The sequence below is a fragment of the Drosophila elegans genome, unplaced genomic scaffold (assembly GCF_018152505.1).
Source record: "Drosophila elegans isolate 14027-0461.03 unplaced genomic scaffold, ASM1815250v1 contig_468, whole genome shotgun sequence".
Lineage (NCBI taxonomy): Eukaryota > Metazoa > Arthropoda > Insecta > Diptera > Drosophilidae > Drosophila > Drosophila elegans.
In genome coordinates this window covers 1,350,290-1,376,903 of record NW_024545855.1, presented here as the reverse complement: position 1 = coordinate 1,376,903, position 26,614 = coordinate 1,350,290, and the positions used below count along the sequence as shown (strand labels likewise).

General features: G+C 42.8%; 2 protein-coding genes across 8 annotated transcripts in view; both read left to right on the top strand.

Moving 5' to 3' along the window:
* The window catches only part of LOC108143828 (hemicentin-2), a 112,727-nt gene that overhangs the window by 40,607 nt on the left and 45,506 nt on the right, over nucleotides 1-26,614 (top strand). The gene's annotated exons all lie outside the window — the stretch shown is intronic.
* On the top strand, nucleotides 21,307-21,972 carry LOC108143724. Its single transcript, XM_041708953.1, has 3 exons — nucleotides 21,307-21,327; nucleotides 21,383-21,511; nucleotides 21,565-21,972. Exons 1-3 carry the CDS (start codon nucleotides 21,307-21,309, stop codon nucleotides 21,943-21,945), a joined length of 531 nt encoding a protein of 176 aa, XP_041564887.1. The 3' UTR covers nucleotides 21,946-21,972.

Below are 26,614 nucleotides of genomic sequence, written 5' to 3'. Positions count from 1 at the left end.
ACAGCTTCCAGTTGCGTCACGCGGATAATTAAATTAGAGAAGGCAAAATTTGGAGCTCAATTGCGAATGCAGATGAGAGTGGGGAATTCTCTGGGTGCCCGGAATGTGGCACCAGGACGACGACGACGACGAGGAAGAGAACGACAACAACAATGGCATCATAATCCGCAAACAAAGACAGTGTAAAGAGGGATCCCAGCGGGAGTGGGCCTTGGCATGTGTCCCGTCATCGATTTCCCTGCTTTTCGCCTTTCAAGCACCAAAGCATATTTTCGTCTTGCAAAATTATGCACAAATTTTTTAACAGTAGTTGTGCTTCTTGTGGCTGCTCCTGTGTGTGTGTATGTATGTGCGTGTGTGTTGGCAAACAAAGTCGAGCAAATATGTGCATACACACATCCACAGGAGGAGCGAATAGTGGAACACACCCTCATCCCCGGGATGTTGGTGCTTTTCTAATGCAAAGTAAGCCAAAAAACAAAGGAAAGGCCAAAGGGAGCATCTATCCAGCTGCCAGTCATGGTCACCTCCAGCTCCTATTCATCCTCCACCCGTTATTCTCGGTTCCCCACACAGAAAGAAATACATGGTAAGGTTTGACAATGTTAAGATTAACATAATAGGAAGTAATGTTTCATTAAAATTAATAAAAGTGATCTTTGATTATAATCCATTAAATTCCTTCATTATTAATAGAAAACGGATATTTGGTACACTGGTACTACATTTTTAAATATTTGTCAATTTGAATTTAAGCCATTGCGGTGTTTAGACCTTTTTTTTAAACATGACAATATTTCAATTTTGTAAAAGTTTTGATATGACTTTTCGTAATTTAACATCTGAAAATTTAATTAAAATTTAAAACATATTTAATTGTAAGATTTTAATACAATACCTTTCACATTAATTGAAATATTTTAAGATGCATTGGATTTTATATTAAGATCTATTATTTAATTTAAATAAATATTTTAAATATGTTGTTGAATTAAATAGTTAATATATATTTTTACTATTCCACTTTGGTATCGGTGTTATAATAGCTTTTGTAATACCTGTATTATATTTCTCTTTATTCCCATTGCATCTACCAATTTCACTGTGCATTACTTAATTTCACACAGATTAGGGATTTTTCCAGCTGCATTTGAAGTTGAGTCGACCAAGTTCAGTTGTTATTATTTGTGTGTATTTTTTCGTTTGCTTGTTTCATGGCCAAGGGGTATTAAAGGCTGGGGGCGACCCCAATGGCAATAGGGGGGTGTTTTGGCTTTGGGGCGAGACATGAGGTCATGGTCTCCCCAACTGCCCTGCAGAAAGTCTTTTGGCAGCAAACAACATTCATTATGCATGCATTTTAAATTGTAAATTTCACTACCTTGCATTCAGCAAGCCGGCTGCCAAAATGGATTTGGTGGCAGCCACAGCCACAGCCACAGCTCCTGTTCCGGCTTTTCTGCTCCTCGTTCCGGCTAAGATGCTGTCAGATTTGGGCCAGGCTAAGACCCACTGATGCGCTTGATGAGCTTTTGGCCATATTGTTTGAATTTTTACCAACTCAGAGGCTTAAGTCCCTTGTTGCCTACCGTTGGCATTCGGAAAGAATAATACTTTCAAATTTAATTATGTCAGACGGGGCAGAAATAAATCAAAACTTTATACACATTTTCCCATTAAAAGTCCAACTCGAAATTTGTTAATGAGTTGATCATTTTCATGCAGTGAACCGAGTGCTTGGGTTAATTTAATCAAATTAGTTGCACCATCGGCATTCCGGCATCAATTTGTGGCCATTTAAAGTGGCCCTAAAACTTCAAACTGCTTACCAAGTATTATGTGGAGACGAGAAGCCAGCCAAATTGAATATCTCCTTTCAAAATTGCCATGACAACTGAGCGGCAAACCGGAGTGGCAGAGCCACCGAAAACTTTGTGGCGACTGTAAACTTTTGTCTGGATGTGAGGCATTCAGGCATTGGGATTTGGGGCATAGATCAAAAACGCAAAAAGGGGCTAGGCTAGGGGCTCAAACCCAGGCTCAAGCTGGGTCTGATGGCGATGATGGGGATGACGATAATGGGCATTCAGGCAAATAGGCAAATCCGAAGGCAGGGACACAGGTTGCCATTGTTGGCAAGTGGCAACAAAGTCAGGCAAACAAAATCCGGACAGAGGAGATATATCTCTGTCTATGAAGTCCGGACACAGGACTCGTCTCCTTTGTCTTCCCCTTCTCCCTTAACACACATGCCAAAGCCTTTTGGGTCAGAAACTTTTCAAATACCTAATCCCCGTGCCAGTAGTAGGTGGTGGTATAAAGGGAGCAGCAGACTCCTCGGCTTAGGTCTCCGTTTCAACCTGATTATAAATACAAAATTGTCCGCTTTCTTGGGGGTCAAGCGAGTGTGTGCCGAAACCTGAACGGTTCCCACATAAGTCTGCCGTCTAAGCTGATTCTCAGCTCTATTAATAGCTGATTGGCTCAGCTGCCAGGCTGCACCTGACTTCTATTGATTCGGTTATGACAGCGGGCGTATGCCACCTGATCCGATCCCAATCCCCTACCCCAAAGTCTAAGTGGAAAACCCTGTTGTTGCCTTATGTTTGCACTGGAAAAGCTTAAAGAGTTTTTTACGACTGGCAGGGCTGCTTAACGTTTCGATGTTTTGGCCAAAGTTTTCGCCTTTCCCTAGATGAGACCGGCTGGCATTCGTCTTTCGACCACGACAGAGGAAATCTATTTTTGGGGGATTTCAAACTATTTGGCGTGCCGGTCCGCCCGAAAAGCCAGTGTAAATTGTTGTCGGTAGCCACATGAAAGAGAGGACTTAGATAATTGAAACTGCGAACTGCGAGCGGTTGCCCCGGCAATGTCCGACGGAATTTTACTTTACCCCCGCAGTATCAGTAAAAATTAACGACTCTTTGCCGTTGCTATTTCTCCCTTTGCGTTTCGCCAAAAGTTTGCGCAGATAAGGCCAGAACAACAAAGTGGCAACTGGAAATTGGTAAGCCAGCTGAACAAGAAATGCACTAGTAAAAAATGTTTTACCACATGATAGTCGATAAGGAAATATCTCAAAAAAAGTATAAAAATAAAGTAATAAGCTGATTCGGTTATAACAAAAGTGGTTAAGTCATTTTACTTAACCAGATTAGATATTATGTATACGTGTTCTATTTGAATATTATCGTTGTTACTTTTGATACTTTACATAATTGTTTAACAATTGGCCTAATACTACTAAAAAAAAAGCTTTTCCTTACTCTGCAAAGAGTCCAGTCTGCAAGGAGCGATCATAAATACCAAGCAGAAGTATACCTACAGCACAGATCTTTAATATTTTCCCGTGTATGTCGTATAGCCATCCCCAATCGATACTTCCCCACGTCGCGTCACGTCACAGCCAAGCGAAAGCAAATAAATCACAATATCTTGTGGCGGCGGACAAGTCGCCAGAGTCGCTTGAGGTGAAGCCTTGACCACAGGATACAGGACACAGGATACAGGACACGTGGGTTGGTGATGGGGGCTGGTCAGTATCGGGGGCGGAAGGCAGCGCGTCAAGTTATCAAATGATTTATTTACGAGCCCGCCAGGCAAACAAACAAGCCCGTGAGGAGTGGAAAATTCTCGAAAGCAGGGGGCCACGACAATTTGTCGAAACGACAAACGCGTGCCAAGTTCAAAACTCTTGAACCCCAGCCGTCGAGCAGGAGTTATAGCCGAAAAGTGCGTATCCTTAAAGAGGCCGCACTTAAAGTGTGCTGCTTAAATAAACATGTCCCACAAATCGAATCGAAACCGATAGCCAGCTGCTGCCTTCCCTGCTGCTGTCCCACTGATTGTTCGCCTGTCACAGCAGCATATTTCACAAATGAAATTTAATCATTTTAAAAGCCATTCAAAATGGACAAAAAGTACAACTGGTGTCCAGAGCGGACTCCTTCCTACCAATCACTCGGCCTGGCCTCTAAATCTCTGCCTCTTCCAGCAGCCTCTTCATGTTTATGAATATAAATTAAGATGTCCGCCACCCACACATTAATTCATTTACCTGCCGCTGTGCTGAGTGAGAGAACGAGAGTCTTAAATTGAAAAAGTAATTCAGGGTCCCATTCCATTGCCACCCAACGAACATCCAACAGCCAACAGCCAACAGCCAACACCCAACGCAATTTGCGGCAGAAACCACAGAAATTTATGTTTTAGCCTGGTGAACGCTGAAGGAACTGCGATTCGAGTGCGAGTCGAGCGCGCGCACATACAATAATTTTCAATTTAAAGGTAATTTTAACCCGCACACACATACTACATGCTGGCTGGCGAGGAGTGGAACAGCAACATCGACAGCAGCAGCAACAGCAACAGCAACAGCAGCAGCAGCAGCAGCAGCAGCCAACAGCATTTCGGCCATAATTTAACTTACAACAAGTTTCAATAAGCCATAGGTGGAAGCCCCCTTTTGGCCACCTGGCCGTGTCCTGTTTCCTTCCTTCCTTACTGTTTCAGTGTGTGTGTGTGTGTGTTGCCAAAGTGGATTTAGCCATAAAATGGCAATGTGCCGCAGCAGCGACTAGGGACGAAAAAGCACAACAAAGTTAAATGCAGTTGATTTTTGTTGCTGTGTTCTGAGTCCTGGCTCCTGGCTCCGAAATAGCCAGGCGAATGAAGGAGATTTTTGAAGTAACCGCAATTCATATTTCATACCGCCGTTGGCCGTAAAAAGGGCTGAAATAGCGTGAAGAAAATGAAAATGACGCAAGACGAAGAAGGCGGCAGGACCTTAACGCTCCCTGACTTCACTTGACTCCTGCAGCGCATTCGCCACGCGAGGATCTCGGGGGTTAAGCGGTGCGAAGGTGGTGCAAAGTGTTTGCAAAGTAATTTCCGTTTCCTGCTCGCCTCGAGTGGCAGGCGAACGCTCGTCCTTCTTGTCCTGCTCGTCCTTCTCGTCCTGTCCCGCCACGCAAATGGCAAAGCCAAGGAGGAAGGAGGATTTCGCCTGGCGCGCTCATTAAATTGCCGTTTCAGCACATGCATAAACAGACCGAACAGCTTCATGTACTTGTCACCCTTGACCAAACCGCACTAAGCAGCTAAACCACCTCTGGGAGCCCAGCCACCCAACCACCAAACCACCGACCTACTGCCAGCGGTGCCCCTCTAACCATCTCCCACTTGGACACTTTAATCCCAAACGGCAAACTCAGACGGCAAGCGGCGACGTAAGTCCATAAAATCCAGAAACGGAAGCGATTTTGCTGCATGTGAAGTGCATTCGAAACGTGCTTCTCGACAGGATTTCGGGTTCGAAAACCATTTAAATTCCAGTTGAAATGCAGACACAACAAGGCCGCCCCCATGCAGACCGGCAAAATCAATAGTCCAATGCCAGGGAAAGGTTTGGAGCCTTGTGGATAAACTAACTGGGCCACCGAATGAGTAACCAAAAAAAATGTTTTTCTACCAACAAGAGCTTTACGAAGTGTTCTAATATATGAGAAATACTAAGCGTAATGTAGATTTATATATTTCAGCTACCTTTTATTCTTGCTATTTGTTTCAATCTTTTGAAAGTAAGTGGCTTTGAAGATTGGTTTTGATGGTAGCTCTTTGTTAATCCACCACATTTATGACGATTTAAAACTAAAGCGTCCACAAATGTTAAAGGTTATTTCACTCCTTAATTCTAATAAAACATTTGAAGTTTGGTTATTTAGCCACAAACTGTAAATGTTGAGTCCTTCAGAAATCCGATTTCAATGGATTATGTCATGGGCTTTGAAGTTCGTTCTTTCTTTGAAGTTAGACTGTGTTAAAAATGTTTCAAATAGTTATATAACATTTGTTGTTGTTTTACGGGCTTTTCGTTTAAAAAAGTAAGTCACAAAAGGTTATGGAGTATGAAAAAAAGGAGACGAAACAACATCTGCAACACCATCGATCGATATATCCGTATAACTTTATGGAGTCCAATCAAACCGAAATCAGTTACATCAAAAACTCGTTTGAGAAAAGTTACCCCGCAAAAAAAGGCGCTTGATTATGCAATTATAGGGGTGTTTGCAGGGCATGAGTTCGTGTAAAAAAATAAACTTGTTTGTCAGCAACAGCAACAGAAGCGGAAGTGGCAGGGCTCGCATTCAGTTAATTTGATTATGCGCCCAAACAAAAGTAATCATAATAATCCGAAAATAATAATGGAAACGGAAGGCAACAAACAGTGGTAGCGGTGGCAAAAACTCCATTAACTCATAACTATTAACAACTACGGCAGCCGACAACAACTCGTAAACAACGGCGAAACTTATAATGGACACATGTATGTTCTGGGGCAGTGGGCATACACACACACACGCGAACGAAACTACAAAACCGCAGTACACACGGGCACACGCACACTGGCGCAAGCTTACAACCACAGGCTCATTATCCTTTTTAATAAAGCTTATCAATGGCAGGACATGCGAACTGTGAGCTGTGAGCTGCCAGCAGCACCAGTAGCAACAGCAACAGCAGGACCAGTTGGCCAGCCAATTATCCCCGCTCACACTCCCACACCCATGGACTATCCTGGCCAAAGGATCCTCCGACAAGACTCCTCCGGTGACAAGAACAACGTACAGCCAAATACCAGCAACAACATTAACTATGGCAACGTCAACGACAACAACAACGATAACGATACCGACAACAACAGACAACAACGACGAGAACGATGAGAACGACAAACAGTAAATTCAAAGATAATTTATTATAGCGACACCTGTAATTACCATGAGCCATAAAATAATACCCACATGCATCTTCCACCGGCATTTATATGTGCGATGTGCCACTGTCCCCCAGCAGAGATTAATTGTTGGCTCAACTGGCTGGCTGGCTGACTGGATGACTGGCGTGGCAGGAATTGGGTCAGCTAACCGACCCCCTTTTTTTTCGTGTGTGTTCCAGCCATCTTAATCAGGGCACACACACACACGCGCACTTGCGCACGAACGGCAGAACTGAATATGAAATTGCCACATTTAATTGTGTTGCGGCAACAATGTTCTTCGCCTTACTCAGGCTGCCTCTTTTCATTCGACTTTTGAAAGTTGACTCAATCCCATTTGCCATTTCCCTCTGAGTAAAGGACAAGAGAAGGCAGCTTTGTTTTCTTAGTGCCGGAAACATATTAAAATAATAAGAAAAATAAATCTCTCAGTATTGTTTTATATAATACCAAACAAGTCAAAACATCAGAGCTTTTAATAAGCTACTGCTAGGATATATATTTTTTTGATTTTCCGTAAATAAATAAGAGATAAGATTTTTTTGTACTTCAACCGTTTATTTTTAAATACCTAACCAATTAATAATTACAGCATTTATTATGCACTTTATTTTTCCATTTCTTTATATTCATTAAATCGAAGTTAGATTACATTTTGAAAGCACAAACCATTTAATAATTACAGCATTTTTCTATTTGAATGACTGCACTTTTTTGATACATTTTTTTTTTGTGTTCCATTCCTTTATTTTGAAAATAATTCCATTCAAGCTAATAAATTTTTAACATAGAAAGTATCTGTTTTGATAAGTCAAAGTCACAAATATTGTGACACTTTTTCTATGTGAGATTTAATCAATATTTAATATTTGAGGTGCAGCTGTTGCAGCCAATGTTTTTAGGGTATTCCCTGTTCTGCTCGCCTAAGCCAAGCGAAATCCCCTTTAGTTTTTTATTGTTTCTGCCCCCAGAGCTGGCAACACTTTAATCTTGTTGAGCGCACCGCAACACACGCACGTACATATTTTATATTTATGCCCGTGTTTGTCTGGCTGCCTCTCTAACTGACTGACTGGCCACCCAAAACCCCTAGATCCCTACTGCCCCGCTGCCCCTTTTTTGTGGCAACCCCGCCCGTGAGTGCCGTGACTCTAGTCGTGACTTGTAGGTACTTTGTGGTCGTCAGTGCGGCATGAAACTAACAACAAACAGCAGTTGTGGGAGCAACCAGAACAGAGCACACAAATGCACACAGGGCGAATACTTTCTTTCGCACAATACGCTTATCCTTTCACATTCCTCGCCACTCTTTTGTGGAAACCGCCCGCACCATAGTTGATTGATGTGCTTTTGGCCTGGCTTTAGCCGTACTACTGCGCGGTTTCTCATTTTATTGCTTGTCGCTTTTTGTTTCGTTTTGGCCTTTGTCTACGGTTCAGTTGTCCTTCGTCCTTCGTCCGTCCTCCCTCGTCCCTCGTCCCTCGTCCCTCGTCCTGTTTTCCATCGTTTTCGTGAGCCGTTGCGCAATGCAAGTCTCCGTAATCGCATACGTCAGAAATTATGTTCTTTCGCCATTTGAAATGACAACAATTTCCTCCTGCAGTCGTGTCACGTCACTCGCTGTTCCTGTTGGTGTGAGAAATCTTTTCAGTTGAAAAGCGTTGCTGCTGGTGCTGGAATCCATCCTGACTGACTGTGTGACTGAACCACTATCAACCGACTGTCTGCCAGGATATCTTTTTAATTACACTAAAACGTGCCGAGTCCCGAATGGAGGTCACTTGGGCTAACGAGCGGCAGTCGCACTGCCTGACTCCCGGAAAATATCCTTCCTCGGTGAACAAGGACCCATCCGTCACACGTGCAAAACGGGGTACAAACGGGGTGAAAAAAATAGGGGAGTAGGACACACTAATCCGATTAGTTTGGCCCGGCAGAGTGCAGCCGGTGGTCCCCAGTTGCTGCTGGCTCATTCATTCATTTCATTCAAATGTGACAAGCCGACAAAATCCACCCAAAAAAAAATAAAAATAAAACGAAAAGGCAAAAGGAAAAGAAAATTCCCTGGCCAGACAACAAAAGTGGAATAATTAAAAACAACGAAAAAGCGTGAAAGCGGAGAAATAAATTTATCCCAGCAAACATGCACCAAATTGGGCCGACATGGAAACTAGATTTGCCAACCAGCCAGACGGCCCAACCCACTTTGATGGCAATGTTTAGTGAATACTGTGTGGGGTATTAAAGAAAGTGCGGAATTATTAAAGGAAGTGCAGAATGCAAGCGACCATATGTGCATATGGCCTTACAGATGTGCTGTATTCATTGCCCCGCTTTATGGCCGGGCACTCAAGCGACAACCGCTGGTCCACCCTGCCCCAGAACGGTTATTTTTATCACATAATATTTTATTTTAACGGCAATAAAGCGTAATTTAATGAGCCTATAAAATGAAAATACATTAGAGGGCAAACCCAGTCGAAGAAATGGCTCCAGTCGCGACGTCAGCATCATTGCTGGCTCCTTCCATGAAAGGACTACCTGCGTCGCCGCCCCCATCATCTGTTGGGCCATCTGTCAGCGGGGCTCATTTTATGCCAAATTAAATGTCTTCCAGCTCGACCGAGATTTCCTTTTGCTTAGAACACGGGGTAAGGGGTCCCATAACAGAGAGAAAAATGCATAAGAATTAAGTTTTACTTGTCAAGTTAAAATACTATATAAATATACCTTGTCTCCGTTTCTTGAAATTCTTTTAACAACTCCACAGAAAACTAAGAAAACCAATATATATAGATATATATATATTCCATTCCAAATAAATTTAAAATAATAGAAGAAACAGTTCTAAATCGTAATAAAATTGCCAATCAGATTGCATTTTCCCATATGTTATTCCATTATTCTTTATGAAAAAAGGATTTTTTTACAAAAATCTAGTTTTTGAGATTTTAAAATTAAAGCAATCCAAATAAAAACAGAGAATGTTTCTGCAAGAAAATGTATTTATGTGCACTGAATAAATATATAAAGTAACTTTGTTTTCCGTGTGGGAGGACATATATTAAGCACGGACCGCCTCACTTTGCCTCTGCAATCGCATTTCTTATACAATTTTCGCTGTCTAGCATATTACACATACGCCCCATATTTATCGTGTTTTCCAAGTCTCCTGGCCCAGAATGAAGGCTCGTGCCAGCCACTTGGCCAAGAACCCCCACACCTCGTCCCCAATAGCATGTCTGAAAACAGTTCAGTGCCTGATATTCTGACTGCGACTATTTATTCGCTGTCTTCCTTACATGGCATGACATTGACTTTTATTCAAATGATTTCTCCTCACTGCAGGCCGCCTTGGACTGGGTTGGAATTGGGATTGCAAATGGGGCTGGCTTGGGAGTCAGATCCTTGAATGGCAATAGACTGCTGCGCTCTTGCTTTCAGCTGTTTGTTTTCTTTCGCCTGGCAGCCATTGTGCTTGTTGACTGAATGCAACTTGTAATAAATATTGCAGGCGTTCCACTTCCTTTGGCTCGCTGCTTCCCTTTGCCATAAATATTTGTTAGCCGTTTACTTTTCCATTGCTGATTTGTGATATCTGCTGGAAAATGTTCTCCAGCTCCAGCTGCCGCTGCAGCTCCTTTTGTACTATACAGCATTCAAAGGCAAATTGATCGCATAAATATGAACAAGTCCTAATGCTGTAACGAGCCAGCTTTTAAGAATGCAACACATTTGCAATGAATTCATATTAATTACTTCGATAAGAGCAGGGGTCCACGCCAACGCCCCGAAGGCTATTTCAATATGAAAAGGACATAAATTCGGTCGGAATGCAAAATCGATTGCATTTCGCAACATTTTCCAGGGGACTATATGGTAGAGAGGGTATGGGCATGGGTATGTGCATGGGCATATGCAATGAGCATAATGTATGCCCACATTATGGAGTATGCACTTGTGTGGGTAATCAGAGTGGCGCACAAAACAACGAAATAAATTTTTAATTAACCCAAATTCGAAACTAATAAAATGGCACAATGTACAATCGAACGGACAGCAGTGACATGAAATGAGGCCTTAATAATTTACCCAAACATATAGTACAAACAAATAAAGAGAAGGGGAAGGGGAACAAGGAGTGTCCTGCGTAATTTCATTGTTTGTTTAGTGGGCGCAAAATTGATTTGACGCCGGCGGGCAAACAGAAGCAGAACATTGTTATTATGCAATTACAAGTCGGCCCAGAGTTAATGCACTGGCATTATTATTAAAATATTTTCGAGCCGCTCGACAAACACAGACAGCCGACCGGCACCCTGCCCTCGTGTGTACATTTCACATAACAAATCATGTACAAACACTGTCACAGCAACACCTACCATGGGGCTCAACTCTCCCCCATTCCATGAGTTGAGTTTGGCAAACAAATATTTGCACACAGTGTGCAGGGTGGGTGGGAATGGCCGGAAACCGCTGGTAAACGCTAGCGGATGTGGGACGCAACAAGCGGCCCAGGAGGAGCAGGCGCTGGCCAAAAACTTTGCCAATTAAACCAGAACCACTTAACCCAAAGTGATAACCCGAATGCCCCAAGCAAATCAGGAAGTAGCAACGCGTTTCCATTGGCAGCGGAGCAATTCTCCCAACAATTAACCGGCCGGGGCTACCCTTATTCTATTAACCAATGGGCTGGAGTGGTGTGGTGTGGTGTGGTGTGGTGTGGTGTGGTGGGTGCCAACCTTCAACTGACAGCCGCAGTTTACGCTCAGTTAGCCCCGGGCTGCTCATAAACAATTTAAAATGTCATACATGGCGTATGCGCAACGACATCGCTTACGCGTGCCAATTAAATAGTAGGTTAGGAATTATTTAAGTCCGCCAGGAGAAAGGCAACTGCGAAGAAGGCGAGTGTCGTAAACAAGGGCCACACACACACACTTGCTTAAGTTTACGAGCTTGGGCGAAATACGTAAAGTTGTTTTTACGGCACCCACGACTACGTTGCGACGCATGAATGACATACAAGCTTTGCTGTGTGCTGTGTGCTATAAGCTGTATGCTATATGTGCTATATGCCTGTGTGGCCTTGTGTGTGCTCTGTTTGTGGTATCAGTGGCCAAGTAATTAAGCAAAGTACAATTTCGTACCATTAAGTAATTTCACTCCATTCATTGACTCACCGACCGACTGGCCAACAGGCACTTTGACTCAATCTCCCCTCCTTTCTCGACTTTGTTGTTGTTAATTTATCGCCGGAGCAAATGGACTTTCCTGGCCGGCAAAAGCGAGTGCATAATGCTCCGGTCCCCGTTGCGTATGTGTAATGTGCTGGCTCATTTACGTGTTCGTTTCGCTTGCTATTAAAAGGGATTTCTGGGGCGAAAAGCGAGCTTATGCTCCAACGCGAAGGCGTCTGTTTAACATGTGGTGGTCCACCTGTACTGGCTCCTCCTTTCGGCAAATGTCAGCCGTAAAGTGTGCTACAGTAGGTCAGACGTTATCCTTTTTGTTTTTGGCCGATTTGGGCGGGGAGCTGTGTTTATGGTCGGTTAAGCCAGTAAGTAAATTTTAATGCTCTTTTCGGTTAGTTTATCTTTGCTTTATTAATGTCTTTGGGAAGTGCTAAGGATTAGGGGAAAAACAAGGGCCAAGGAGGCAGACCCTTCGATATGCATTTCGATGAGGATTGCGGCAGACAAAACAAACTTTGCCCTGGACAACAAGAAATAACAATAAAGAGAGACAGAGAAAGGGAGCCAAAAAGGAAAGCCCACGTCCTGTCTGTTTGTCGGTGACTCTCCATGTTGTTTGTCCCCACTCAGCAGGTTCCGATGCCACACAATTGGCCAAATGCCATGCCAACAAGGCGGAGGCCAAGAAAACAGCACACAAAAATTGAAACCAGTGCCCCGCAACCGCCAGTTTGGCAACTGCCAACTAAAAGAGTATCGTACTCGAACTCGTACTCGTATCAGCCACATGCACACACAATGCAAATGTGGCCGAAAACAGGACGTAGTCGATTGCCGGATTAGCCAAGTGTTCTGCATGTAAATCGGAAAGTAGTTCATGTTGATCGGCATTTGATTCGGCCTACAAATTGCCGACAAGCGTTGGAATAACAATACCCCTGGCAAGACATGTACAATACCTAAGCCAAATGATTCTTACTCGATGCGTACGAATGAGTATGCACATAAACAATGATGCACATGTTGAGAAGGAAAAATTTATGAGCATCGAAAATAACTGGATTCCCATAAATTTAACCAACCACTGGCAGACTGAACAATTTTGCTTTAGTTGCAGAAATTAATTTAATCAAAATTACGCTTCGCTTGGAAAATGTTAAAAGTCAGCAAAAAATAAGCAAATCAAATTAAATTCAACGTCAAATGCCAGTGCAAGATTTCCAATTCGAATGGAAATGGAAATAGGAATAGAACCTGGCAAATGCAGCGGACATTGTGGCCAGGATCTGTCCAATCAGAGGACATCGACTCCGGCGGACTCCCTCAGCATGTGTGTGACAAGCTGATGAATAATGTCGCCCCGGTTCTGGAGCTCGCAAAACTTTCTCCTTTGGGGGCGTTGGAGAGCCGTGCCAAAAGGGTCAGGGCTGAAACAAGGGCCAAACAAACTTCTATACATTTAAAATGTTTTTCAATAAAAGTTTATCGTACTGCAATTGTTTGTGCCATCTCGCACTGCTCTTATTTTCCTCGCGGCTCCACTTCACCTTCAACAAGATGTCGCAGTTTCCTGCAGAGAGAGAAAAGCTAGGCCATATTGATGAGTTTATTGACTAACAATTCCCAATTAAAACTTCCAAAGTCCTTGAGATTTCACAACAAGAAATCAAGAAAGAGTAATCAATATTAATGCATTAGTATCATATTGATTTGTATTTTTTTCCCGTGTAGTGCTCAACTGTCAGTTCAATTGTTTTGCACTTGAAGGGCTATTTATCTTCGCAGCGGAGAGAAAAGCAGGGCGACTGCTTACAATGCATTTCCGGCACGGAGTCGTCTGAGTGCCACACACGAGTGCATAATCCTTTTAAATACAACTTGACTGCAACTACGACAAGTCCTTGCCAAGAACTAGAATGCTACATACTACGTTCATGCGCTCTCCAAAGGACTTATGTACTCGAGAACTTGTTGGCTTAGTTTCCTGCCCCGTGGTAGGCGGTTGGGCATAGGAATCAGCGAAATCAGGACAATCAATTGAAATTTACATTTAATTAGGCGGGGAAATGGGAGACGTAATCGCGGACTGTCCGCCAGAGCCATTCAAAAGCCATTTTACGCCAAAGGACATTAACATTAACAATTTTATGACAGAGTGCGCAGCAGTGCGGAACCGGTCAGGACATAAAACGAGACAAACAATGCGAGCCGAATGTCCACCCAATAAAAGGCAGTTGGCTGTGAAAAGCGGGCATTTAAAACTTGATAAGTAATTAAAACTGGGCGTGGACTTTGGAGCTAGACCTTCTCCACCCACTCTCTGGAGATAGAGGATATCTCTGGGCAGCCGGGGCCATTAAAAATATGAGTAAGGTGCGTTTCGGCGTCGAATGGCCACAAAGTTGTAAAGTACCAAGTTGCCCGGGGGGCAGCCCGTAAATTAAGGAGCTGGAAGGGACATCGGATCAGACATGGCTAAATAAAACATGAAAACTATGTGACAAAATGACACAAACGCACTCGCTACGCTTGATAGTGGGGAAATGGTGGGAAAGGCTTACACTAAGAATATCATGAAAATAGAAATAATAAAAGTAATGGCAACAACAAACTGTGACATACAAATATACAAAAAAAAAGGGAGGGGAAGATGGATTTAGAAGCGCAAAGCCAACGAAAGGAGCTCGCGAGCGCGTTCCCCATAAAAACTGAAAAAAAAAAAATAAATGAAAAGGGGCATGTGGATTTTCCCGGCAAGGCAAACTATTAACAGAGGACCGTAGTGAGAAAGGGTGGGGTAGGGAAAATCAGGGGGGTGGAAAGACAGAGTTAAACTAGGTGAAAGCCGCACAAAACGACATCATTGACAAAGGCAACTGGGGAAAAGTGGGGAAACGGGGCACCGAGGAAAAGGTAACGCTAAAAATGCCAAAAAGTGAGGACGTGAACGAGTGTATCCATATGAACACCCAACACACTCTCACACACACACACACACTTGCAAGGGATGCCTTTTATGTGCTTGGAAGCCATTTGTAGTTTATTGTTAGTCGTGTGTGTGGGCACCGTGTAGCGTTATCACTTTGGGCCCTGTCTATGAGCAGCAGCCGTCGAGTTGGCCATAACATAATATTTTATGATCTGCGGTCGTTGCTCCCTCAAGGAGATTTTCGTTTCCGAATTTGTTGCGAATAAAAAAGAATTGAGCTAACAAATCTGACCCATATCCCACACGCCAAGCCATTCTCGTATACTTCAAAATGAAGATCCCGGCTTAAGTCAACTGAGCTTACACGTAAATTTGGCATTCCTTGAAGCTGCGCTTATTTCTATATGCTATCGCTACGTGAGCGCATTTTGAAACTGAGTGTTAGCAGCGGGTGCATTCGTAATACCCACTCGACTTACTCCCTTCACTTGTTGTTTGCCATTTTCATTTGCTGCTCTCTTGTTTTTCACTGTCAAATATTTGCCTGGGCCACGCTTAGTCGGTGCAGTCGTGTTTTGGACTTTCCACCTGCATTTTCCCTTAAGTTTCATCTCGAGGTTGAGGCAGCTTTCCAGGTTGCGTATTTCCAGGTGCGTATGCGTAAAATTTAATTGCCTTGTTACACTCATTGTCTGCGTGCCTTGGCTTCCACATCCAAAACCACTCCGCAGTTCCGTTCATAACGCCAATCAAAAGTCGATGCTATAAGCATTCAATTGTTTGCCGCCGCACTCACACAAGCACATGTTCAAGGACCCACGGGCACATGATTCATGAGCATGAATTTTTACCACGCTTCCTCGTACAATTTGTATACTCTTAGTGGGAGAAAGCCTTAAGCAACTTTGGCAGTCAGTTTGTTTTTTATTTAAAATGTATACAATTATTAATATAAATTGAACTTCCCTTACCCTCTATTTATAAAAAGCTTAATATCAGGTCCTTAACAAAGATTTTGTTTATAAATAACTTTGTGTTGAAAATAACTGAATTGACAGCCGTAGGTTCGATTTTCCATTTGGCAAATTATAAACCTCTAAAACAGTTTTTTTTATCGTTTAAATTATATTATAGTTGGTTTAAAGGATGTATTTTTAGAAAAGCAAATTTTGTAAGAATTTTATTTCCCTAAGAGCATACGTAAACTTCGTTTCACAGTTGTCACATTGCCATTTCTTTTTCGTTCTATTTCACTTTACTGATTTTCCCAATCATTTTCGCGAATGCGCCACCGAGAACAAAGCCATCCGAGGCAGCTCCCGTTTCCGTTCCCCCGCCCTCAATTTCATCCAGTGCCGCCACTTCCGTCGTCGACATCGTGCAAACAAATGCGCATAAAAATCCATTATTTTAGCAAACACAACACGCACACCCCGCCTCACTTTTACAATGCCAATGCAGCTACAAGCAATTTTTTTCCCGTGCACAAAATAAATATAAAAGCGTTGAAACGAAAACATTTTGGAACAATATAAAAATGGCAAAAACGAATGCTCTTGGACGCTGTGGGTGGATGGGTGGTTGGGTGGTTCGGTGTGTGGGTGTGTGGCTGGTTTATAGTTGGAATGGGGTGGTGGGGGGAGTAAAGGTACAAGCCCTAAAAGAGAGTGGGGTCAAGGGTTGAGGGGGCGGCGTTTATTGGCAACAGTGTTGCTATTTGTGTAAACGACTCGTAAAATTTTATGTTGAAGCTGTTTCATAGTAGTGGCGCTTTCGTTTTTTCATCGCTCCTCTGTGTTATTCCTACCCCAGCTGCTTTTTCTCGCCAGCCAGCACATGTAAGGGGGTCAGGGGTCAGCCTACAATTGAGTTGCATGTGGTCGTTGTTTCTTCTGCGGAAGGATTGCATACTTTTTCGGATTGCATACTCGTCCTGCGTTTCGATGGGCAAATGGCGCAAATGATTGTAAACACTGATTACAATTATGCGGGAGGAAACTGTAGGTGTGTGTGTGTGCGCTTATCTGCCCATTACCCCCCATCCTTCTGCTGCCATTTTCTTTTCAATTTGTATTGTTGTCAGTTCCAGCAGAATTGACATCTATTTTATGTTGCAGCTGCATTTCAATTTTGCCATCACCCCCCCTTAGTCCACATGTCGGAATGGGGTACGGAATACATGTAAATATTGGATATTGATTGCATTCCGCTTCGCCTGCCAACTTGTCAATGTCAACATGGTGGCGAAGAGGGGAAAGCGGTTGAGGCCGGGAAATGCGTGATAGATCGCTCAACAATGGCGCCAGCGGAAATGGGGAATACTTTTATTGAAATTCATTAGCCGAACGCTGCAAAAGTTTGCATATTTACTGCCGTCCTGTCACATAATATCCCATCTTTTTTCCTTTTTTTTTTTTGATTCAATGAAGTGCAACTGACATTGCAGTTGGCTTCTCAATTTGGATGTAATTATGACTGGCTCACTGGGGTAAAATGTCCAACTGTCACCGAGAATCTCTTGAAACAGGGGTCCATTATATGTCCTTCGACATTCTCTGTATTTTGAGGGGATGAGCACGAGAGCAAAGATTTAATTTGCTGATGAAGTTCGTTTGTCTGCAGTTTGCTCCCAATCTCCCTGCTATGCAAATAGCCAAATGTTGAACCTGTCACTGCTGGCAAATATGATCCACTACCGAATTGGTCGAGCTGGGAGCCCCTTGATGTTTGTGCTCCGCATTCTGTGCCCCAAATTAGAAACAAATTTGTTGAATAAAATCAAAAAAGTTGATTAAATGCAGGCAAATGAAGATGGGTCCTTGGCTGCCAATTAACATCAGTGCAAAAACACCAATAGATGTTTTTCGTCTGCCAAATGAAATTAATTTAATTTCAAATTCCTGAATTGCGATCATCTCCTCCTGCTGAGCAAAAACCAAATAAGTTGCAGCCGAAACATCTGCAAAAACTATCTGTGTGTGTGTGTTTTGTTGGCTTCTCCTGTGGCTCACTTATCATCGCCTTGTACAAACAGAGTAAAGCGGCTAATTGCGTTATTTTTTGGCTTCTGCTTTCTGGTTTTTGGTTGCGTATGAAAGTACAATTTTTCCGCTGCACATGTATAATATATTTGTTTTATCAGGGGCGCCCAAATGTCTGCGTGCCAGAAGGAAATGGTTTAATCTTGTTTGCCACGACTGGAAATATGGCCAGGGCAAAGGTTAAAAATAAATGACGCGTTTCGGGCACCCAACACAAGTGTTGTCAAAGGCATCAAAGTGCCTGCCCACACACACTCGCTCACAAGCACGCACACACCAGCACACATATGTATAGGATACGTGCACAGAGCGTTTCCAATTAAGCCAATCGAGCTGCAAAAAGCCAAAATGGACGGGAAAAGCTTGTGGATGGGGAAAAGGGAAGGGTGCGTAATTAAAATTTAATTTGCGCCCAAAATTAGACTATGAAATTTCAATAGGGCGCTCTGGATGTTCGCGAGTGAAAGGCCAAATATTGTAACGCCAAAAAAACAAAATGGTAACAAAGTAAATTAGTTAAATTTTGCAACGAAAATCCCTTTGATTAAACGCAGCCAAGTGGATGAGATGTAGCTGTGAAATGAGGAGCTCAAAGACAGAATCTACACGGATAAAATAATATTCATGCTCAGTTGCATTTAGTTAATGAATCTTTGGTTCTTTGCTGAAAGGATTATAAGGGGTGTAATATTCTTAAATATTTGGCAGCTACAGAGTGTTTTTTAGTTAATGAATACTTTTAAGTCTTGACTAAGTATTTATATCAGGCCGAAAATGAGAAAATATTTGTACGAATATAAACAATTACTAAATTTAAATATAATATTTAGTTTAATCCTCTTATTATTTTTAAATCATTCTTGAGATTATACCTCTAACAATTTCTAAGGGTACCTTAATTCAAATTAATTATTTACTTAAATATTTGCTGCCACAAATTAATGAGCTGTTTGAATACGATTACCAACAATAAAGCTTATATATTACTTGCACAGGTTTTTCCCGCTGTTTTGTTTTGTAATATATGCAACTTTTTCCTCTGTGTACTCAAAGTTTAAATAAATAACCAAGTGGCTGCTAAGCAGCCAAGATACAAGACAAACATGGCGACACATTCGCTTGTGCGTCCCCCTTGTTCTACATTCTCTTGGCAATCTGCGCGCATAAATTTTGAAAACGAAGTGTTTGTATTAAGCTGGGAGTTGTGCTTGCGGTGAGCTCGAGAGACCGTGACCTCGCCTGGCCGCAGTGGCTGGAAGTGCACCACCACCCACTCCAACTCCACCTGCTGGCCAATTTATTTATTCGCATTTAAAACTGATTTATGTGAGGGGGCGAAAGCGACAGCTTCCCGCCCCTTTTTGGCCAGCAACCACGTGAGTTGCGTCTTTAATTTAGCTGCCAACGAAATCCCTCCTCCAGATTTCGCCACAAATGCATTTTCAATTGAATTTTCACTTGCTCCAGGAGCTCTACTTTCTCGTGAGCTGCCAACGATTTATGTGCCGTGTTGTGGCATTTCGTACCAACGAACTTCCACCGCTTAAAGTCGGACTTAACTTAAATCTGTTTTGGCACAATAAAAATATCCGCACACTCCGCTAGGCCTTTTTTGCACGGATGCCAGGCAACAAGGCAACTAGGTAACCAGGCCAAAAGAAGCCCTACATGGTGCACACTCTGGCAAAATCTGTTATCGCATTAACAATTTCCTACTAATTTCAACGCACAGCCAGGGTCTTTTCGTTGTTGAGAGGGGGAAATCCTGTAGATATAATTAAATTTCGTGCCAAACTAACCACCAGTTTGGGGAGTAAGTATGGCTGAAAAAGACTAGATTTAATGCCCTTTCTAAGGGAATTAATATTATTATTAATAATAGATTAATGCTATTTAATCATTTATTTTTATTAAATAAAAAAAAAACTTAAATAAAATGTATATAGTAATGTTATATTGTAACTACAAGCTAAATTACCAATTAAATATACTGCTTTAGGAAGAGTATGACACGAGAGGATAATAATTTCATTAGAAAACATTTCCTGGCCCAGCAACAAAAATCAGGAACAGAAACCTTAATATTTCCCACTTGTATTTAAGTAATTATGCTGGAAAAAAGTCCCCAAGCGGAAAAGCATAACTGATGCACGTTCGTGTGCGCTTGTCAGCAGGGGGCTTAAATATTTGCCTTGTCATTTATTCACAAAAAGCTTCATTATACATAAACATGTTATTTATATAGCCATCGGCAATTCACAAAGCGAACTAAGCTGCTTGCCGGCCAGACACTTGGAGAAAGGGTGGGGGCAAGTTGGAATTGACAGGACATTGTGGGCACGCAACAGTGCAGAAGACGGGAGGGGAGGTAAGGACTCGACTTAAGTCCTTGCACATCAACTCAATTGATGACCCTTTGGCAGTTTAACTGCCTCAACCTCGCTTAATGTGCACTCCATCAACATAAATCACTCATACGTCACGTTAAACACGCTCAAACTTCAAATGACGTGTATTTAAACGGGGAGTGGAGGGGGCGGGCACTTGGCCATGGCCATAAATTAATTAAGCCTGCCCGCTGCTCTCTCGAAGGTCCAAGTTCGCGGCCCCTCCCCCTTAAGCTGCAATTAAACTGTAAAAGCGAAAAGCGAACCGACGGCCGGCGTTGGCGGCAACAGCAAATTACAACCATTTACAATTAATTTGAACAACACGCTGCCATGCAAATGGCGTGCCATGGCTCATAACTTCCAATGGCTACCGAAACCCACACGCCGACGCACTCTTTGAGCCATTAAAAAAGGACCAAGCCAAGACCAACGTGCAAATACTCAATTAGCATATCAATAAATCAAGAAAAAGAGTGTTGGCCGATGCCACGCCCCTTTGCCCTTTCCTGGGGTAATCAAAATTTAGTTAACAACGCCAAACAATTTATTTACTCACAGCGGGCCAAGGGGTTTGACCTTGAGGCTGGCAACGTGACGTATACGTAATCTGATGGCGTGCCAACCCAATTAATCAAGATGTCTCGAGGCTTGGCCGTATTGGATTGCACTTTTGCCAGCATAGGCATTAATGGCTTATAACGTCGCGGAGGTGAGAGTATTTTTTGATTACACGTTTCCGTTAAATAATTCGTTTCACTCTGGTCAATTAAACATATTTTAATTAGTCAATATTGCTCTACACATTTGAAACAAACTGGGTTGGAGCAGCATTCGGTTTAGAATGTCTAATCGGTTGCAGGTCTTCTTAATTTTTGTGAGTAGAGAAACTGACTATGGAGATTTCAATGATTAAAATATAAATAATGATTTTAAATAATAGCCATTGATAAACTGTGAAATGAAGTGCAAAATGCATAGGAAAAAGGCAGCAGTATGTAAGCCTTGAGCTTTGAGATCAATTATATAACTTATAAATATTCTATCAGGATTTATCGATCAGATGCTGTCAGTTGACACGCCCCAGTTTGGACAAAGGCAATGTCGAGTGCAGAAAAAGCCTTAACTTGCCGACCCACCGAAAATTCAACTTTGCCGAACTCTATACGATTAATATGGTGAGCAGGTAAATTGAATTAGGCCCAGATAAATCAATCTCGCATCGCAACAGTGCATTGAGGAGTGCAACTATATAAGCTCCGGCTATATTGAAATCGATCCACCCTATCGACTGGATTTGGCCAACGTTCGCATCAATCTGAAGACCATTGCACCGCAGCCTCAATTGGAATCGATTCCATTCCTGGTGGATGCCTATAACAAGTGCGAGCTTTTCCGATCGCTGCACGGCGGACGTTTCACTCTCCACCTGCCGGATATTGAGTTCATCAAGGAGTCCTGCAATCCTTTCGCTTTACAGCTCACTATATGCATACGCATTCATGCCATGCAAAAGTGTCCCAGCCAATTTTTCGTGGACAGCGAGGAGTGTCGATTGGCCAGGGAATACTTTAGCCAGTGCGTTGGCGACATTGAAGCCAATCTCGCCTAGGAATCAACCCGAAATCTGCAAAATTTCATACTGTGTCCTTTTGAAAACTTAAATTGGGCGCCTGCTTAAAAGTGTTGAAAAATAAAAGAAAAAGTCATAAAAGTCATAGATGAAATATGGCAATTTGACTGTCGTGTGTGTGTGGGTGACTCTGCTCTTGGCTCCAGTGTCACAACTGCAAATTGAATCGCACACTCGCACACTCACATTCACACACACACATACAGACCTGCGGGTATGTCAATGTCCTCTGCTGACTTTGCATAACTTCGTCTGCTGCTGTCGGAGCTCCAGATCCTCCAACTTCCTTCCTCTTCCACTATTTAAACTTGTTAGTTTTTTGACACTTTTTTTTTAACACATGCACATTGCATGCAATATACTCAAGGGTATGCTCAGTTTGAAAAGCACTTGGATGTATTATTATTAAGAAGACTTTTAAACAGATTTTAAGACGATGTAACCTTTTAACTATTTTGAAATCTAAGATATCACATTGCCTATGTCAAGCTGAACTGAATTCCATAAAAAAAACACGAAAGGAATCTTATTTGAGCTAGATGAGTAGTGAAGAATTTATGCCAACCAATTGTATATAAATTGTGAAAAGGTAACACACTTTTTTGGTTATTGCAGTCAGTAAAAAATGTATGCCTACCTAATTTTTCACAATGATATATTAGTTCTCAAAAGGCAAGATGCAAGATCGATATCTTCACAAGATTCACAAGCCAACAAGTTGAATAATAAATGAAAGCTATTAGCTGACTTGGTAAAATACAATGTGTTTTATATTTTAATATATTTGTAAATAGCATTGTAAAAATCCCCAAGAATTATTTCTTAAAAATAAAAAATTTTATAAAGTAATTAATTAATTTATCATTTTAGCTATAATTTAAGCTAGGTAAATTCCATTCGATCATTTCATGGGTTTGAAACTCTCTAGCCAAGTCAGCAGCAAAAGTTGCCGTTATATATAGCACGTCTGTCGGTCTGTCTTCGGGTGGTTTCACTGTGTTAGTTTTTTTTTGTCGGTGTCGCAGGACATGTTATGCAACTGGAATAAAGGAGCAGAATTTATGTGCCAGCTGGAGGACTGTGCCAGCAACCTCTCTGCAGCGCCCTCTCCTTGCCAATGTTTCTGGCTTTGCAGCGTCAGGTTAAACGGGATTTATGTCCTTCAAGACATGCAGTCTCAGCCTGTTTTCTTAAAACAATTAACGTATTACGGCCTTCTGCCCTTAACCCCTCCTTGCTGCTTCCCTCCTTGCTGGCAAATCCATCTTTGCTCCGTGTTTGTTCCTCTGGCAGGCAGTGGGTCCTTTGGTCCTGATTTACATTTCCAGCCCAGAGAGAAGAAGAAGTGGCAACTGGAGGCCCCGGGCCTACAATCAAAGGACTTTGGGTTGGCTTGGCATTTTTCTTTAATTACGCCCTCGAGTCAAATTAAAAGCAAATGATAGTTGTCTCCTTTTTCTGCTGCATCCTTTTCCCGACTTTGCTCAACGGGATTTTGCAGTTTACTTAGTCAAATCAAAGCTTTCAAGAAAATTGTTTTCCTTTCTTTCTGCCGGTCTGCTGGTCAAACCGCTGACCAAGGACCCAGTCCTGGACAGCGCTGAAACTCACACATTCATAGCTCCTTATTAGATCTGGACTGCTTTGTTAGCTGCATGTCCTTGAGTGCACTTGAGTCGATGCCTTCGACTCCGAGGTTTTTGTGGCAAATAATTTGTGTAATTAAGGGGCCAGCAACTGCCCCGCACCCAGTTAATTGCTTATTTGTGTAGCTAATTAGTTGGGTATGGCCAGCAAATAGCAGGGCGAGATGGTGGGGAAACTCAATGAGATGATGATGCTGTCGAGAGAGTGGCTCAGCCCACCTCATACTCCAGTTTTTCCATTTTCCATTTCGAACAGGCGTTGTCTAGCACTCGTAATTAAAAAAAAAAGAGCCATAAAAGCGACGGGCGAACACAAAAGTGAGGCACGTGTGTCCCTCATCCCCGGGATGGTGACGATGATGATGTCCTTACCCCCCTCTTCCCTGCCAGACTGCATAATTCAGGATACTGCACCACCGCACCACTGCACCACCGCACCACTGCACCACCAAGCATAACAAGCTGGCGGGGCTGGCGGCGTGCAATCAAAATTATTATAATTGCGACGCGTTCGCCTTTGTGCGACAACAATGACTTCCGCTTCCGTGCTGAAATTCGCCTGTGTCTGCAGCTGCTTGTCATTCCATGTACCCACTGCATTGTTTTTCAATGGGAATCGCACAACGAGTGGGTGGAAGTGGTGGTGGTGATGGAGCAGCAGCGCATTAAGTGCCTGCAAAAGATGGGCAACAAAGTGAACAGCCCAGGGGAGCAAAACGCAGGGGTTGGCTGAAAGATGGATACAACGTGCTCAAGTCCGGCCCAAATGCAAAGCGCAGCGAGTTTTCCGGATGCGACACATTTTATGCAACCAGTTAGTGCAACTACAAGAGGGTACTCACGAAATGACCTGTCCTAAACTGTTGCTTCTGAATCTAATCAATCAAGGCTGGCATTCAGTCACTCAATCAGCAGCCAAGTCAAGCATCGACCCCTAATTCAAATAATTCAATTTGCGCTTGAATTAATTGTATTGATATTATGACGACTCTGATTATCCACATTACAACTTTGGCAGACCGAATTCCAGCCCCGGCCAAGGCACATTCTCCACCCAAATGTGGTTGGTGGCCAATCAATGAAAGTGCCAGACACACGCAACGTTCAATTTAATCAGTTTAATTAATAAGCAACAAGGGTTGAACTGAGCTGAGTTGCCCCGGAAATTGAGTGTCATTGTTTGTCATGGGCATAAATAGCAGCTCTGATTGCCAATGCAACGTGGCTTATGTGGCCAGTTAGTAACTCTGAGTCTTGCCCCTTTAAATGACTTATTTATGGCACTCGAACAGGTCACGAATGAACTTCATTTGTCTGGCTCTGGCTCTGGCTGATTTATCTAAATGAATTGTTACTGCCGCGTATTAGTCACAATTTCGATGGGCTGTTCTATCAGCCATTCGGGATCCCTTGCCTTCGGACCTGTCCATTTCGCTTTTCGCTCCTAATTGCCTCGCATGCGACAGGTAAAGCCTGCCGCGGAAAACCCCTTTTTGCATATTTAGTGAGCTGTGGGGGACTTAGCCTTGTGCCGGAAAATATTCCGCTTTTGGGACCCTTTGTTTGCGGATTTAAAATACAATCCTTAGTTTCGTGATCGATGGCCATAGACATTAATGGTGCTAAGTGGGGCCATAAAAGCAAATGAAACTTTGCGGCGACTGCAGTTGAAGGCGGTCCTAGTTATTATATAAAAATTACATACATAAACTCGAGTGGCCACTTGACTGCCATATGAATTCGCACAACACACACACCCACATACACACAGCGTTCAAGTGGGGCTCTCAGACACAAATATTACAATGGCAGCGAGTACAATACACTAAATCAACGACTCGGGCAAACTCAGCAGCCCGTCGGCCTGCTACAAATAAATGCATAAACTTCGAGTGTCAAACAACAAGGAAAGTGTGGAAAAAGCGGCAAAAGTGGCAAGGGTAAGCAGGTTGAACCGTTCCAGGCCATTTCGCTCGACAGTCAATGAGCTATGAAAATATGAAAAATGTAAGCGACAAAACGTGTCATTCATTGTCTATCCAAAAATATGCCGTTTGAAGAGGGATTCTGGAATCGGGCTATTTTGTCTGTTTACAAATCACTTTCCATGTGCAGTTGACTGGTCAACTGGCACTTGACAGGCGTTACGCATACGCCACGTGGTCCGATAGGAACCTACTATATACACCATAGATGTTAGAAATGTTTGCAAACTCATGAAATAATACAAGCACGCATCGATTTAACCTTTACAAGGCGTGGCCCATCCAAAAAGGGAGTCACAAAGTCTGGCAAAGAGCAGAAATCTGTTGAATATCAAATAACAATCACTTGGCAAGCTAAATATATCATTATGCCTAAGTAGGCGGTCGGTTGAAGAGGCGGGGCGGCAGCAGTTTTGTGGCAGCTACAAAAAGCTTAGCACATGCGAACATGCGAGGCAAAGAAATGGGATCTAACTGGGTTTGGGAAGTGTGGGGATTTGTTTGTGCCTTTCCTCTTCCTTTTTTTTTATTTTCAGGGGTGGCTGTTTGTCGGGGCTATCCTTTTTCGCATCCTGTGGCTGCCTGCCTTCCTCGCTACTTTTTATAATCCTCACAGCTTGAATGTTTGCTTAGCACCGATGGGTCGATGATGCGGAACAGGTTTACAAAGTTTAAGCCCGAGAATCCTGTTGTGACGGTTCCTTCGGGGGACTCCACTCGTTTGTTGGCTTTTTTATGTAATACATTTGGAAAAATTTACAAATCATCTTGCATATTTGATTTGCATACGAGATTTTTCATCGCCACTGCCAATACCGTTGCCGGGATATCCTCCCGGGTGTTTGTGTGGGTGTCCTTGAGCTCGTTTGTATGTCGCCGAATTGCACAAGAGATTCACAAATTGCTTTCATTGATTGCCGACAAAGGCGGAGTGAGTGAGGTGAATGGGGACTTTGTGTGGCACCTTCGGTGGGTGAGAGTGGATGTTGGGAAAGTGTGTGTGAATGGTAGCTCGAA

Coding starts and splice junctions, on each gene's coding strand:
- LOC108143724 (XM_041708953.1), top strand. CDS start 21,307: ATGCATAGGAAAAAGGCAGCA. Junction 21,328..21,382: donor TGCATAGGAAAAAGGCAGCA/GTATGTAAGCCT, acceptor ATATTCTATCAG/GATTTATCGATCAGATGCTG. Junction 21,512..21,564: donor AACTCTATACGATTAATATG/GTGAGCAGGTAA, acceptor GCATCGCAACAG/TGCATTGAGGAGTGCAACTA.